General features: G+C 36.0%; 1 protein-coding gene across 4 annotated transcripts in view; it reads right to left on the reverse strand.

Moving 5' to 3' along the window:
• fancc (FA complementation group C) overlaps positions 1–8,357 on the reverse strand; it is a 28,936-nt gene extending 20,579 nt beyond the window's left edge. For 2 of the 4 annotated variants that reach the window (XM_066711214.1, XM_066711212.1), the window contains exons 1-4: positions 8,275–8,357; positions 4,414–4,631; positions 2,737–2,821; positions 1,948–2,042 (exon numbers count right to left, since the gene is read on the reverse strand). In XM_066711214.1, coding sequence (XP_066567311.1) covers positions 1,948–2,042; positions 2,737–2,821; positions 4,414–4,578 — 345 coding nt within the window. In that variant the 5' untranslated portion in view covers positions 4,579–4,631; positions 8,275–8,357. Of the gene's footprint in view, positions 1–1,947; positions 2,043–2,736; positions 2,822–4,413; positions 4,632–5,124; positions 5,284–8,274 lie in introns of those variants that run through there. The other 2 variants (XM_066711213.1, XM_066711215.1) reach the window with 2 other exon arrangements.
• Between the last annotated feature and the right edge of the window lie 3,662 nt (positions 8,358–12,019).

A 12,019-nucleotide genomic window follows, 5' to 3' on the forward strand; every position in this document is an offset into this window, starting at 1 on the left:
ACATACATAAATCTGATCATCTGCAAAAAGAGATTACTATACATTACTGTACTGGGAATTTGCTAACAAACCGTACATACAGTACTGTTTCATGCTGGGTTCTCATTTGCTCTAAATGTATTGCAAGTCATGAGAATCATGGAAAAGTCAACCATCACTGAATTGATCATTTCTAATTTTAAGAAAACAATATAATTTCTTAAAAGAAAATGCAATTTTTTGTGTGAATACTCTTAGTGAGGTATATATATATGCATTTAGTTTAGCAACAGGGTTTGCATTAAAGTGAAGTCCCAAGGACTTTATTTGGGATGAGATGTTTGGTTGGGGTGTTCAGTTTTCTCCTAAAAGTGTTTGGAGGCATGAAATGAACATGCAATACATTGTAAATTGTTGTACAGTGTTTAATCATTTAATTAAACATTTAATCATGCTCTCTAAGGAACACAAGTACAGTAGACTGCAATCATTGAAGTGAAAGCATTCCTATTATTTCTATGAAAAGATGCATCATATTACAGATCACATATCAAATGAGATTGCCCACAAGAAACTGTGATGTGTACCTATTGAAGATTGTTTACATCTAATTTTTCAATTAAACCCTTTAAATCAACACTTATTTAATGTCACTTAAAACACTTTTCCATAATACCCTACCCTTAGCCCATCTTTATAATTGGTCGAAAAACATCTGGCAGATGAAAAGTTTCCTTAAAAAGATTGTCCTAATCAAAAAGGCTTTATTAGGCAAAACCATCAGTAATGTACTGTTGATGTATTGTTTAATCTGGCAATAACTTCACCACAAGCTTCAGTATCAGATTGTTTTTTCAAACTGTGCAAACTTGAAAGACTGCTTTCATTAAAACTCTTGTATTGTGGAGAACATTTCAGTATTCTACCTAATTTAGAATACTTTGCTAAACAACAGCAACGACAACAGAAATTTTGGATATTTATCTTTTTTACTGTACAGAATGATGCCGATTTTAAGGACTTAAACATTTGGAATTGTACTGTAAACAATTTATCAAGAGCGAGGCATTACAAAGCGGTTTCCAGTGGGTAATTTCAAGATGAAAAGTGGATGCTTTTATTTGTTTGAATGTTCTTTAGACGCCAAGTATATTTGCTGATAAAACATATGAAAGGTTCAAACTCGCTAAAAAAATAAAGGATGGGATTTATTCACTTCCCCAATTCTAGTCTTCAGTCTTGTTACGTTCCAACAGATAAACTGACACATTATTAATTAATAGCCTGAACCCAAACTATACCATTTGAAAAGAAGGGCAGGCAGGAGCACTTCAAGAATTAAACACCTAGGTATGAAATGGTTAGACTACAAGGCTTTACTGTATTCTTTACTTTATAAAGTTATCATGAAATTTGATCAGGTTTTTCAATTGAGATATTCTAATGTAAATGTGTTGTTTGTACATGAATCACATTTTCTGAGATCAAAACAGCACTAGTATTGTGGAGAGTAAAATGATCAGGAGGCATTACTGGAATGCCTCTACATCAACACTCTGACCCTTTATATGGACTTCGCACTGCTGATACAAGAAGATTTAACTTGGATTTTAATGTGCACCTGTTTTGAACCCTATTAATTACACTTGATTGATAGAACACACTGAGGGTGAGTGACGAAAAAAATAACACTGCTTCCAATGTAAATGTACTTTCCAAGGTTACACACCTGTCTGTTTATGGACAGCAGACTGTTTATAAAGTGTGTCTCTCTCATTTTAAGTGTTAAAATAAATACAATTCAAACATTTTATCACAAGGGCAGAGTAAAATCAACTATGTGAATGAATATAGACAATACATCTAGGTACAAAGTGCTAAAGAGTTTGACAAAATCCTATATAATAACCCAGACATGGAAGAAGTCATTGCAATTGAAAACAGGTCAGTTAAAGTTTGTTCTCATACCCGTATCCAGTTGTTGGCTTTGAGTTCTACAGTATTCTGTGGTTCGGTGCTATACAGACACCATAAACACTGAAGCAGGCTCCTCTGGCTCTCTTCTGTTTGGAAACAAAAGAAACAATTGTTTCATTTTTTTGGTATACTAACTAAGTCAATTCCCCATCTGGACAGCAGAGGTAATGAAAAAAAAAAAAGATTACCACAATAAACTAACCTTGTACACTGATTCTTGTTACACTCAATTTACACAATTCATTTTCAATAAATGTGCAGACTTTCACACTAATGAAACTTATTCACGATACTTTGGCAGAACAATCTTGTTTACTAAGGTAAGCAAAAAGAAAAGTTGGAAAGGCTGACTGTTAACAATTTTGTAATATAGTTAAACATTTCCTCACTATGTCCAATCTGTCCACTTATTCAGAACTGTTTTTTTTTTTATTAAAGACAGGGATGATACCCCTCATATAGCAAAATGGGGAAAGCAAGTAGTTGCTACAGTTTTCCAAATGACTATAAATCAAATATATCAGAAAATACACATACAATTCAAATATAAAATAGTAGTTGAGAGTACAGAGGCCTGAAAAATGTAACAAAATAATAAAACCTCTTTTCAGCAGAAGTCACAATGCTGAAGCACTGTACTATAATCCAGCATCAGTAAAATATATACATATATCAATGATGTGAAAATTTGGCATCAAAATGGAAAAGTAAAAGTTCAACAGCTTAACATTGTCCCAAATGGGAAAGAAAATCAGCAAAACTGTTCAGCAATAAATTTACCATCCGCTATAACATACGGATTCCAACACAGTCTTCCAAACAACTGGCCAACAAGGGGAAACATTCTCATGGCCACAGTGGTACTCTGCAACGACACAGCAACCCAAAACAAGGCAGAATTAGACCTAACAGAACACAAAAACTTTACTGTCTGGGGATGGGTTATCATGCAGTTTATAGGTTCAGTTAAAGTTTCTTTTTTTGAAGGAGGGGGGGGGTTGTCGTCTTAATAACAAACTCAGCATTGTTCTGAGGATTTCAAGATTTACTTGCAGTAATTAAACTACAGAAAAGCTTCAAGGCAACAAAAATAACTGCAAAATTTTACATATGCCAGTTTTAATTAAACCAATGTGTAGTTCTTTAAAATAATATTTTTTCACTAGCAGCATGAGCCTGATTTTCCTGAGGCATATTTTTTGACAAGAGGTCATGACAACAGTATTCAAGACACCCAACCAGTGAGGTCCTTGGGATTTTTCCATTTGGCTTTGAAATGACTGAAAATCAAACCCTCTATTAGGTCTTTAGACCAGCAGGAAAGAAATATATTTCTAATGAACTTTTGGCTCATTTTGTTATAATGCTTTTTCTCCATTTCCTAACAGAGATGTTTCAAGTCTAGGGGCTATTACTATTATATAATTAATAAAACAATCAGAAATGTAAAATGTTTCTCATCACAATATATGGCTCATTTTACATAATGGAATAGTGTTTGACTTGTAAGATTAAGGAGACACATGGTTCCCAGAGTTAACTGCAGCTCATAATGAACAGTACTGTGAGACAGTTAGAACTGGCAGGAGGCATACTGAGCATGACCAAAAAAGTGAAACTTTTGCAAATCAAAGATCACACATTCGTACAGATATAGGCTACAGTGACCTAGAAGCCATTGAATGTAGTGATGCAAACCAGGAATGATTAAACACCCCAGTTTCTCTTACTATACAAAAGAAGTGCAGCTGAAGGAGTGGTGATATGTGGCCAGGCATCTATTGAAATTGGTGAAAAGGGTTCCTTCTTTGACTTCTGATTTTAAGGGTGGATGGACACTCCATTAAATACATTAGAAGCAGTTGCCATTTCTTATTTTTCCAGTTTTCCCATTACATTTACATTATATTTGATTTTATGCAGTTCTTTGCATGTACACAGTCCCAGTGAGAAATTAATAATTTTGTTGAGGAGTAATTTAAGTCACTTTCCTGGTGAATTCATTTCTAATTAAGATCTCATCCCAAAGTTCCTGATTATGTCACTCAGCTGACTTGCATTCAAAACTATGAAAATCAGAGGGATGATTATATCTTGCCTGTGCAGGCCTCATAATGACCCAATTAAAGGCCTGTCAAATGGACTCCACAGTTTTTCCAAAGTGCCAGGAACTGAGGCAACTTGATTGGCTAGGAAGTCTGGTGTGACAAGGTGACCAATGCAGAATAAAGGCCCCCTTTCACAATAAATCAAAATTACAGGAAGTAGCATTCCTGTTCACACTGCCTCTGACCGCTCCCTCAATTTGCAGCACTTGATCCAGTAAAACATTAGTTTAGCAACTAAAGTCTCAAGGCTGCTATTAGTTTGCTTATTCAGTCCAGCTCCTGGCAGATTGTCTGCCTCCACTGTCTGGACAAACATGGCTACTGTAGCTTCTGTTAAAAGACAACTTACCATGTGCTGCAACTTCTGGCATATGTGCTGTAGAAAGGCCTTCAATTTTTGCAGGTGCAGACAGACATCTTGCTGGGATGTCAAGGTCGTGGCCTGGCCCCACTCAACTGCTTTGTCCAGCCAAAATTTCACAAGTTCTTCAGTGGTGGGACTCATCTGGGCCATATTGCCACACGCAACTGCTTGTCACAATCCAGCCAGACTGGGACAGTCAGGGACTGAAAGGCACAAAAATATATATATATTTTTTTTTTTACAGAATTACTTCTGTCCACTTTCCATTACAAAAAAATGCTAAACAGTTTGTTAAAATGAACAAGGTGGAAAAAAAAATAATGAACCTTTTGTGCCAAGGCTACAGTGACTGAGTTGTAATCAGAAAATTGCTGTTAAATGTGTTGCCCAGCTGGGGCTCAAATTTTTACCATCTGAATTTGTCATCACCAGCATTTCATTAGTTGAGCTGTAAAACACTGCTATTTTATATATGGCAGTGGGTGTAATAAAGTCTCAGGGCTCAAATTTAACTTTTAGCACCTCCTCACTCTCAGCACAAATGTTTTTCTAACAAATTAACATCATTAACAGTAGGACAGCATCTGTAGCATTCCTTATAGTTTAGTTCTCACAAGGAAAATTACCAGTTTAAGAAATAAAAAACATAACACGAAACATACAAATTATTCAGTTTTGCTACAAAAACAGCCTTACCCTTGTCAGAAATAGTTTCATGAATGTGAGATAATTCAAACTTGTTTTCAATCTTGGCAACTGTTATTTCACACTACATTGTTTTTAAACATAATTATGGGCCTGCAACAGACACAAAGCAGGCATATTTAATCATCTGTTTACACGAAACGTTTTATGTCTTGCCATGATCTTCACTGGAAAGCCCCATGGCAACATACATTTCAAATGCATTAATATATCATTTAATTCTTGATATAAAAAAAGAGAAGAGAGAACATTTTAAATGACAAACCCTCTTTGTTCTCTCTCAGCTTAAACCAGTACCCCATAGCACAGAATTTTATTCAATTTCTGATAAGATACAGCTGGAATGAACACCTTAATTTAAACAGGCTTAAAAACAGATTCTGCTGAATGCAATTTATACATACATCAGAACTAAGATAATTATTGTACTTAATCAACATCAGTTTTCTAGAAGTTAAAATCAGAAACATTTGCACCAAAGCACATACCAAGTTTTAATTAGACCCATATTGTTTACAGCCATTCATAACTTTGAAAAATAATACTCTCTAAAAAAAAAAAAAACTTTTAAATAAATAAATATGACCCCAAGGCACATACCTTTGTTTGGTCTTATATTTGATCAAATAGATAAGTAGACCTAGAAGGGTTAAGTCTGTGATAAGAAACATGTTACTTATGGACCTGTAAAATCCATCCTCTCATTCAGCCCTTTACTGCATTGTTCCGGCCTCAGACTCCTCTGTTTCTTCTGGCTGTGGTGCCTGAGAAACAAAGAGCTTGCCAGACCCCAGTGCAAGCTCTGCTTGCCCCTGATTACTGTTGCTGCTGCTGGGCCTGGTTTTCTTTCAGCTCCCAGGGAGTGTACTGGAGCTGCACTGTCTGTGGGAGAGAGAGCCACACAGCCAGCCAGCCAGCCCCGTGGCCTGCTCCTCCCGCTCCCCACTTCATTACAGCTGCAGGTCTATGGTCATGTAAACAGAGCCTCAGCTCTATCCACAAACGCTTTCTGCCCATTTCTCTGCTCTCAATACCTCATGTCTGATTCCATTATTCCTACACTGACTATCTTTATGCTATGTGATTGTTGAGCTTTTATAACACAATGAACACAACATTCAGTCACATTTTAACATGTACACCTGATAGAAGTGGCGTACGGTGCACTATTGTACACACACTGACCGAAGGCCATAGATCACAGGATAATGAGTTTGCTGGTCTTTTTTTAATGAAAACTTCTGAGATACACAATCTCCATTACTCTTCATTAAATTAAAAAAAGGAATACTACAGAAGAAAGCATTTGCTCAAATCCACCTTGTGATTTAATAAGTTAATTAACTCTTACCCTTAGGCATAACAGCACAGAAACAGAGCCCACATGTTTGATTAGGCAAGAACCCTAAGAGACACAACAGACTTTAAAGAAGTAACATAATAGAAAAATGTCTGCTTCTCTATCAAAATTAAAACTGGTTTAGAAAGAAAAAATATACGCATTTATAATTAAATCAGGATTACAAAAAGGAAGATGAAAAGAACAATAAGCTGTTTACGGGATAGCTCCACTCCAGAAAAAAAAAAAAGGATAGGTGGAACAGATAGGGTACCAAATAATTTGCAATCATTACAAAATAATGTTGTGCACACTGACTAGAAAAAAAGAACTGTCAGACTTTTATCTGACATAAATTGTATTGTGTTTTCCAACTGAGAGAGAAGTGTATGTCTGTAGCATCAATGAAAATGTAATTATAAATATTTGTTGACAAACAGTGGTTACTTTTGTAAAAAAACATGTAGCTGAAATGAGATTAAAAACAATTACTAGCGTCTGAATTCATATCAAATAAATACAAATATTTCACCAACACTAATGGAAATATTCCATCTTTTTAAAACTTTACAAGGATATTGAACTGAAATATGTTTTAAATATTTACAATACATAAAATATTAACAATATATTCATGTTTTTAATTAAATTACTGAAGCACTGAACAGATCAGCTTCCCATTGAGTTTATTTTCTCAACTATTTCTAAAAATCTGCTCGAGCCATACAGTTTAATCTTTTCATTCATGTCTGATAACATTTGAATACCTAACAAACATATATAGGCTATGTTGTAAAATAAATAAAAAATATAGGTATATAGCTTAAGACATTTAATCAAGAGAATTTAATAACATTACTAATGTTAGGCTTAAAGCACGCAGACGATTTCAAAAACGTGACTCCACAGCTTCTTAAATGTAAGAAAAAACATGCTGAAAGAAAGGTAGCATAACAAAAACAGAGGAAGTAATGGAAAGCAATATCTCTATAATCAACTACCTATTTGGGGATTTGAATTTTGAATTAAATATCTGGCTTGTCTCTCTCCACACATATACAGTTGGGAAGAAGAGACAATCAGGTTCATCTCACTGCATCGCAATACAAAGTGACAGCCGCAGTCACGTGTTTTTATGCTTATCTGGATAGAAGTGGATGGTGAACATTTTTGAATTCACTCAATAGGGGGGAAAAGTGGATAAAAAATACATAGAAACATAAAAGTGATGATATTTAAAGTGGGATAGCTGTAACACCTTGAACATATTACGGTCGGTGTTACAGAATAACAGAATGGTAGTGCAGAAATCAGGCCATTTTCTTTAGCAAGTTTAACATGAAAATAAAAGTTCCTGTTTAATGACCAACACTAGTTTAGGGCCGGTGTGGTCTAGTGTAGGCGAAGACAGTGCACAGCAGTAGAGCTCACCACTGCAGAGCTAGAAATGTGCAGAGAGCCGCTTATTGTACATACATATATAGCCCAATTGTGTGATTTATATGGTAAACATGCCTGTGTAAGAACATGCACGTTATGCTGCTGAATACTTCAATCCAGGCACACGATGCAATTTCACAATCGTATAACAATGTATTTTAATTTTAGTAAAATCATTTCGCTTATATTTTCTGTGTGCTAAGTCACAAGTATAGCGCGAAACACGCATGTCGGGACTACCCGGGAAAAGTACATGCTGTCGAGGGAGTACGGCACATCTAAAGTGCAATAATGTGTGGTGTTTTATGACGTTTTCCACTTTTGTGTGTTGTGTTTGACCGAGAGATAATTGAAACACTAACCTCGCAGTCACTCCTCGCCACTGTGCGGCCGCCGCCGGTGCTTCTTCACAGACGTCGCAGCGCGCCGGGCCGGCGCAGGCGGAAGTGGCCGCTCATTGGCTGAACTCAAACTTCCCTCGTTGTTGCGCAGCCGCGGGGCGGGGCCCCAGCGCGGGCAGCACATGTGCTTCTGTTTAGGTGAGGAGACGCGCTGCAGAAGTCAGAGCCGCTTTGCAATTGTACCCTTCAGGGGTCGGATGAATGAGTATGAAATATGACAGTTTAATAAGGCTGTTTAAATTCATGCAATACATACAACTGTTTCCATTGGGAAAGATTCTAGGATGTTTTATCCAGAAATGATATGTAACCCTTCACAGACAGCTGTTCAAACGGGGCTTTTATTCTTTGAAAATGACATGTATTTGTGAAAATGCTCGTTGAATGTGTGTGTAATTGACAGGAATATTAACTGAAGTACCTGAAAAACTAATATTTTTAAATTAGTTAAAAAACAAACACACACACTTATCTTGTTACTGCTTAGCAGTTACATATATTACATAAAACATATATTTACATTTTTAACCTTAATTTTAATGTCTTCTTTGTGCTGTGCAATTTTTTTCTAACATTTTTTAGAGATGAAAGACTGAAGATGTTTAACCTCATATTTGGGCCAATGCTGGTCACATTTAATTAAAATGAACCACTGAGGTTTTAATGGGTTTATGCATGCCCAGGAAATTAATTCAGTATGTCAGGCAAAATGCTAAGAAGCCACCCACTTAATGAATCGCAAGCCTGCACACATATGTACAGGCACATAAGTAAACAATATTTTTTTTTGGTAAATGAGCTCCTAGCGAGACTTGAATATTTGTCCGTATACCTGATGATTATTGTTACAATTAAATGCTGCAGAGGATTCACTTCTAATCTTTATAGCTTACGCAGGAACTATTCAGTTACAATTAATACAATTTCAACACTGAGACAGCAGGTGGCGCTCTGCTAAGAACAAATACAAAAATATGCCAATTGAATGAAAATTGAGTAAAATACCCTTCAAACGTGTATTAAGAAGTTAAAATAAAGCTTGTGACATTGTCAGAAATAAGTTACATCTGTCAATTGAGCCATTCTTTAGCCATTTCATATTTCATATCTAAAAACTGCATTGATTCAATTTGAACACCACCAATAAGGAATAAGGCGTACATTATAAAAGGTTTAGCAAAAAGTTGCAAATAAGGTGTCAGTACTGTCTGTCGTGATATAACGCGAAATACAAATCAATTCCCTTAGAAACAAATCCGTTTAAAGTTGGAAAAAAATATATAAAAACAATATATGATAGTTTGAACTTCAGGACATTGAAAATGTTAAATATACAAATCTGAGTACTTTTATGATTTATTTCCCATATCTGGCGGTCTGGGTACATTTTTTTCAACACAGATATTTAAAATGATGTTTTAGTTAAGAAATAAAACGTGTTGCAAAAAGTAAACAGCAGTTGTGTCATAACATGGCCTGACAGAATGGCATACGTCATCATCCATTTATCCCTTGAAAAAAAACGTGGTACACCATAGCTCTTATGACTAACAATACTTCAATGGAAAACCAGACAGCATTGCTTTTGGAAACTGATGTATAAACCAACATTTATTAAAAACAAGTTGCTAAATCTGTTAGTGTTTCATTTTTCAACTTTGTCTTTAAATAAACTACATGGTTGCTCTTTGAAGTGCAAAGGATGTCTATGGTAACTAGTTCAACTCAAGTTGCAGTGCCAAGGCAGTATTTTTGCTTTGTGTAAATGTACTGTATATTTGGTTTCCCCACAGAAACAGAATTATCAATGCACTTTGAATTCACTGTTTACTAACATATTTCTCATTCACATTCTGGGTATGTGAGTACACCTCTTTTTTTACAATATGTCCCTCTGTTATGAAAGAGCACTCCTTTATCTTAAAAAAAAGGGATTCAAGGAAAAAAACTGTAGTTGATGTAGTACGCATAGGTGACAAAACATTAAGGATATATAAATAATAATCAAACCAAAAAAACAATGTTTTACAGAAACTGTCAGCTTAGTTCCCTAGTTCTATTTTTGTTTCCAGCTAAAAACTTTAATTGAGAAAATGTCTTTAAACATAAAACAACAACAAAAACAGCATTAAAAATGAGGAAGCCATTTGGCCCACCATGCTTGTCCAGTAGATATTAACATATTGATCTATGAATCTCAAGTCACTCGTTGAAGAGATCCCACAGAATCAGAACTGTTTGGAAACGAGTGTGAATGGACGAGAAGTTTCTCAAAGCCTGCGTTCTTCAATCTGCAGCCATCCATTACTTCTGAAACCATGGCAGAGGTCAGCCACACACCCAGCAATGGCAAAGCCACACCTCCTGTCATGGCCAGTGATCGCAGCACAAAGACAGGAAAGAAAGAGCGATGGACCAAATCTGAAGTTGCTGGACGTGTGCCAGTATGTAAGAAGGAACATCATCAGCAGTTCACTCCAATGCATCTCAGCCGTGCATGAATATGATTGTGGAAATAGAGTCAGATAAGAAGGATATATCATTATTTTGTTTTTAAACCAAGCACTCACCACCGGCACATATAAACCATGTTTATGTAGCCCGACTTTCCACAACATATAGGAAGATTAACCCCCAGGATTACTACAGTGTTTACTGAACTATTTAGGTTCCATCGGAAAGAAACCAAAATTTGTATGAAACTGTGAACAATAGGAAGACTGTCTTCAACTACACGAGCAGAAGCTGAACTCCGAATGGTATTCTGATTGCATACCAACTGCAGGAATTCAAGATTCTTCAAAACCGTCCCTTAGAAACCTTGAAACAAACCTGTGCAGAGCTGGAACACTGCAGCTTGTCTGATAAATATCCCCTGAGTGACTCAAAGAAGACAGTAGAGTCAATCTATAACTCGGGGAATGTGTTGTTTAAATAAAGGAAACAGCACTTCTTTAGTATTCCATCATTTCTGTATGTTTTGTCATGTGGCTGGTTTTAGTCTCTGTACTATAGCTTGCAAAACTGAACACTAGTGACACTGACATATATCTGTTTCTATATGTATATATTATATATATGAAAGAATGTAATGATGTTAAACAGGCTCGGTACAGTGAGATATGAGATATGACCCTTTGAAAACAGATATTTTGCAGAGGTATCCTCTGAAATGAGAACGGTAATGGGCCATTCCTTTGTTGTTACTGAGCCAGGAGGGACATGCTGACAGGGTGGATGCTATTTGTCTTCAGAGGAATTCCACTTGACCTGGAAAATATTACTCTTTACTTGTACACAGGGATGCTTGATTGATATCTCATGATGCAATGTGCTAATTTACTTTCATTGGTAGTATTTGAATATATATTAAGTAACACTGGGATTTTTAGATGGTTCAGTGACCAGTCACCAGTGTCAACACTCACTCTTGAGGCACCACATCCCCGTGACGCTCACTGAAGTTTCATATATGTATCATTTCATTATTAAAAAGTGCATAATTTGAACCCCCCCAAATCTGGCAATGAAACAAATGTAGGAAATTAATTTGTCTTCTTTCCTTACTCTCGGTGGTTAGAATGGTTTCCACCCTATTTCAGTCAAAGTGAATTTGGGTCACAGAGGCCAGATTCCTCTGGTAGTTGCAAAAAAATAATCGAGCCTTTGAAGAACTTATTTGGCAACTAAGCAGGAACATGAAAAA

This window comes from Amia ocellicauda, chromosome 8 (assembly GCF_036373705.1).
Source record: "Amia ocellicauda isolate fAmiCal2 chromosome 8, fAmiCal2.hap1, whole genome shotgun sequence".
NCBI lineage: Eukaryota > Metazoa > Chordata > Actinopteri > Amiiformes > Amiidae > Amia > Amia ocellicauda.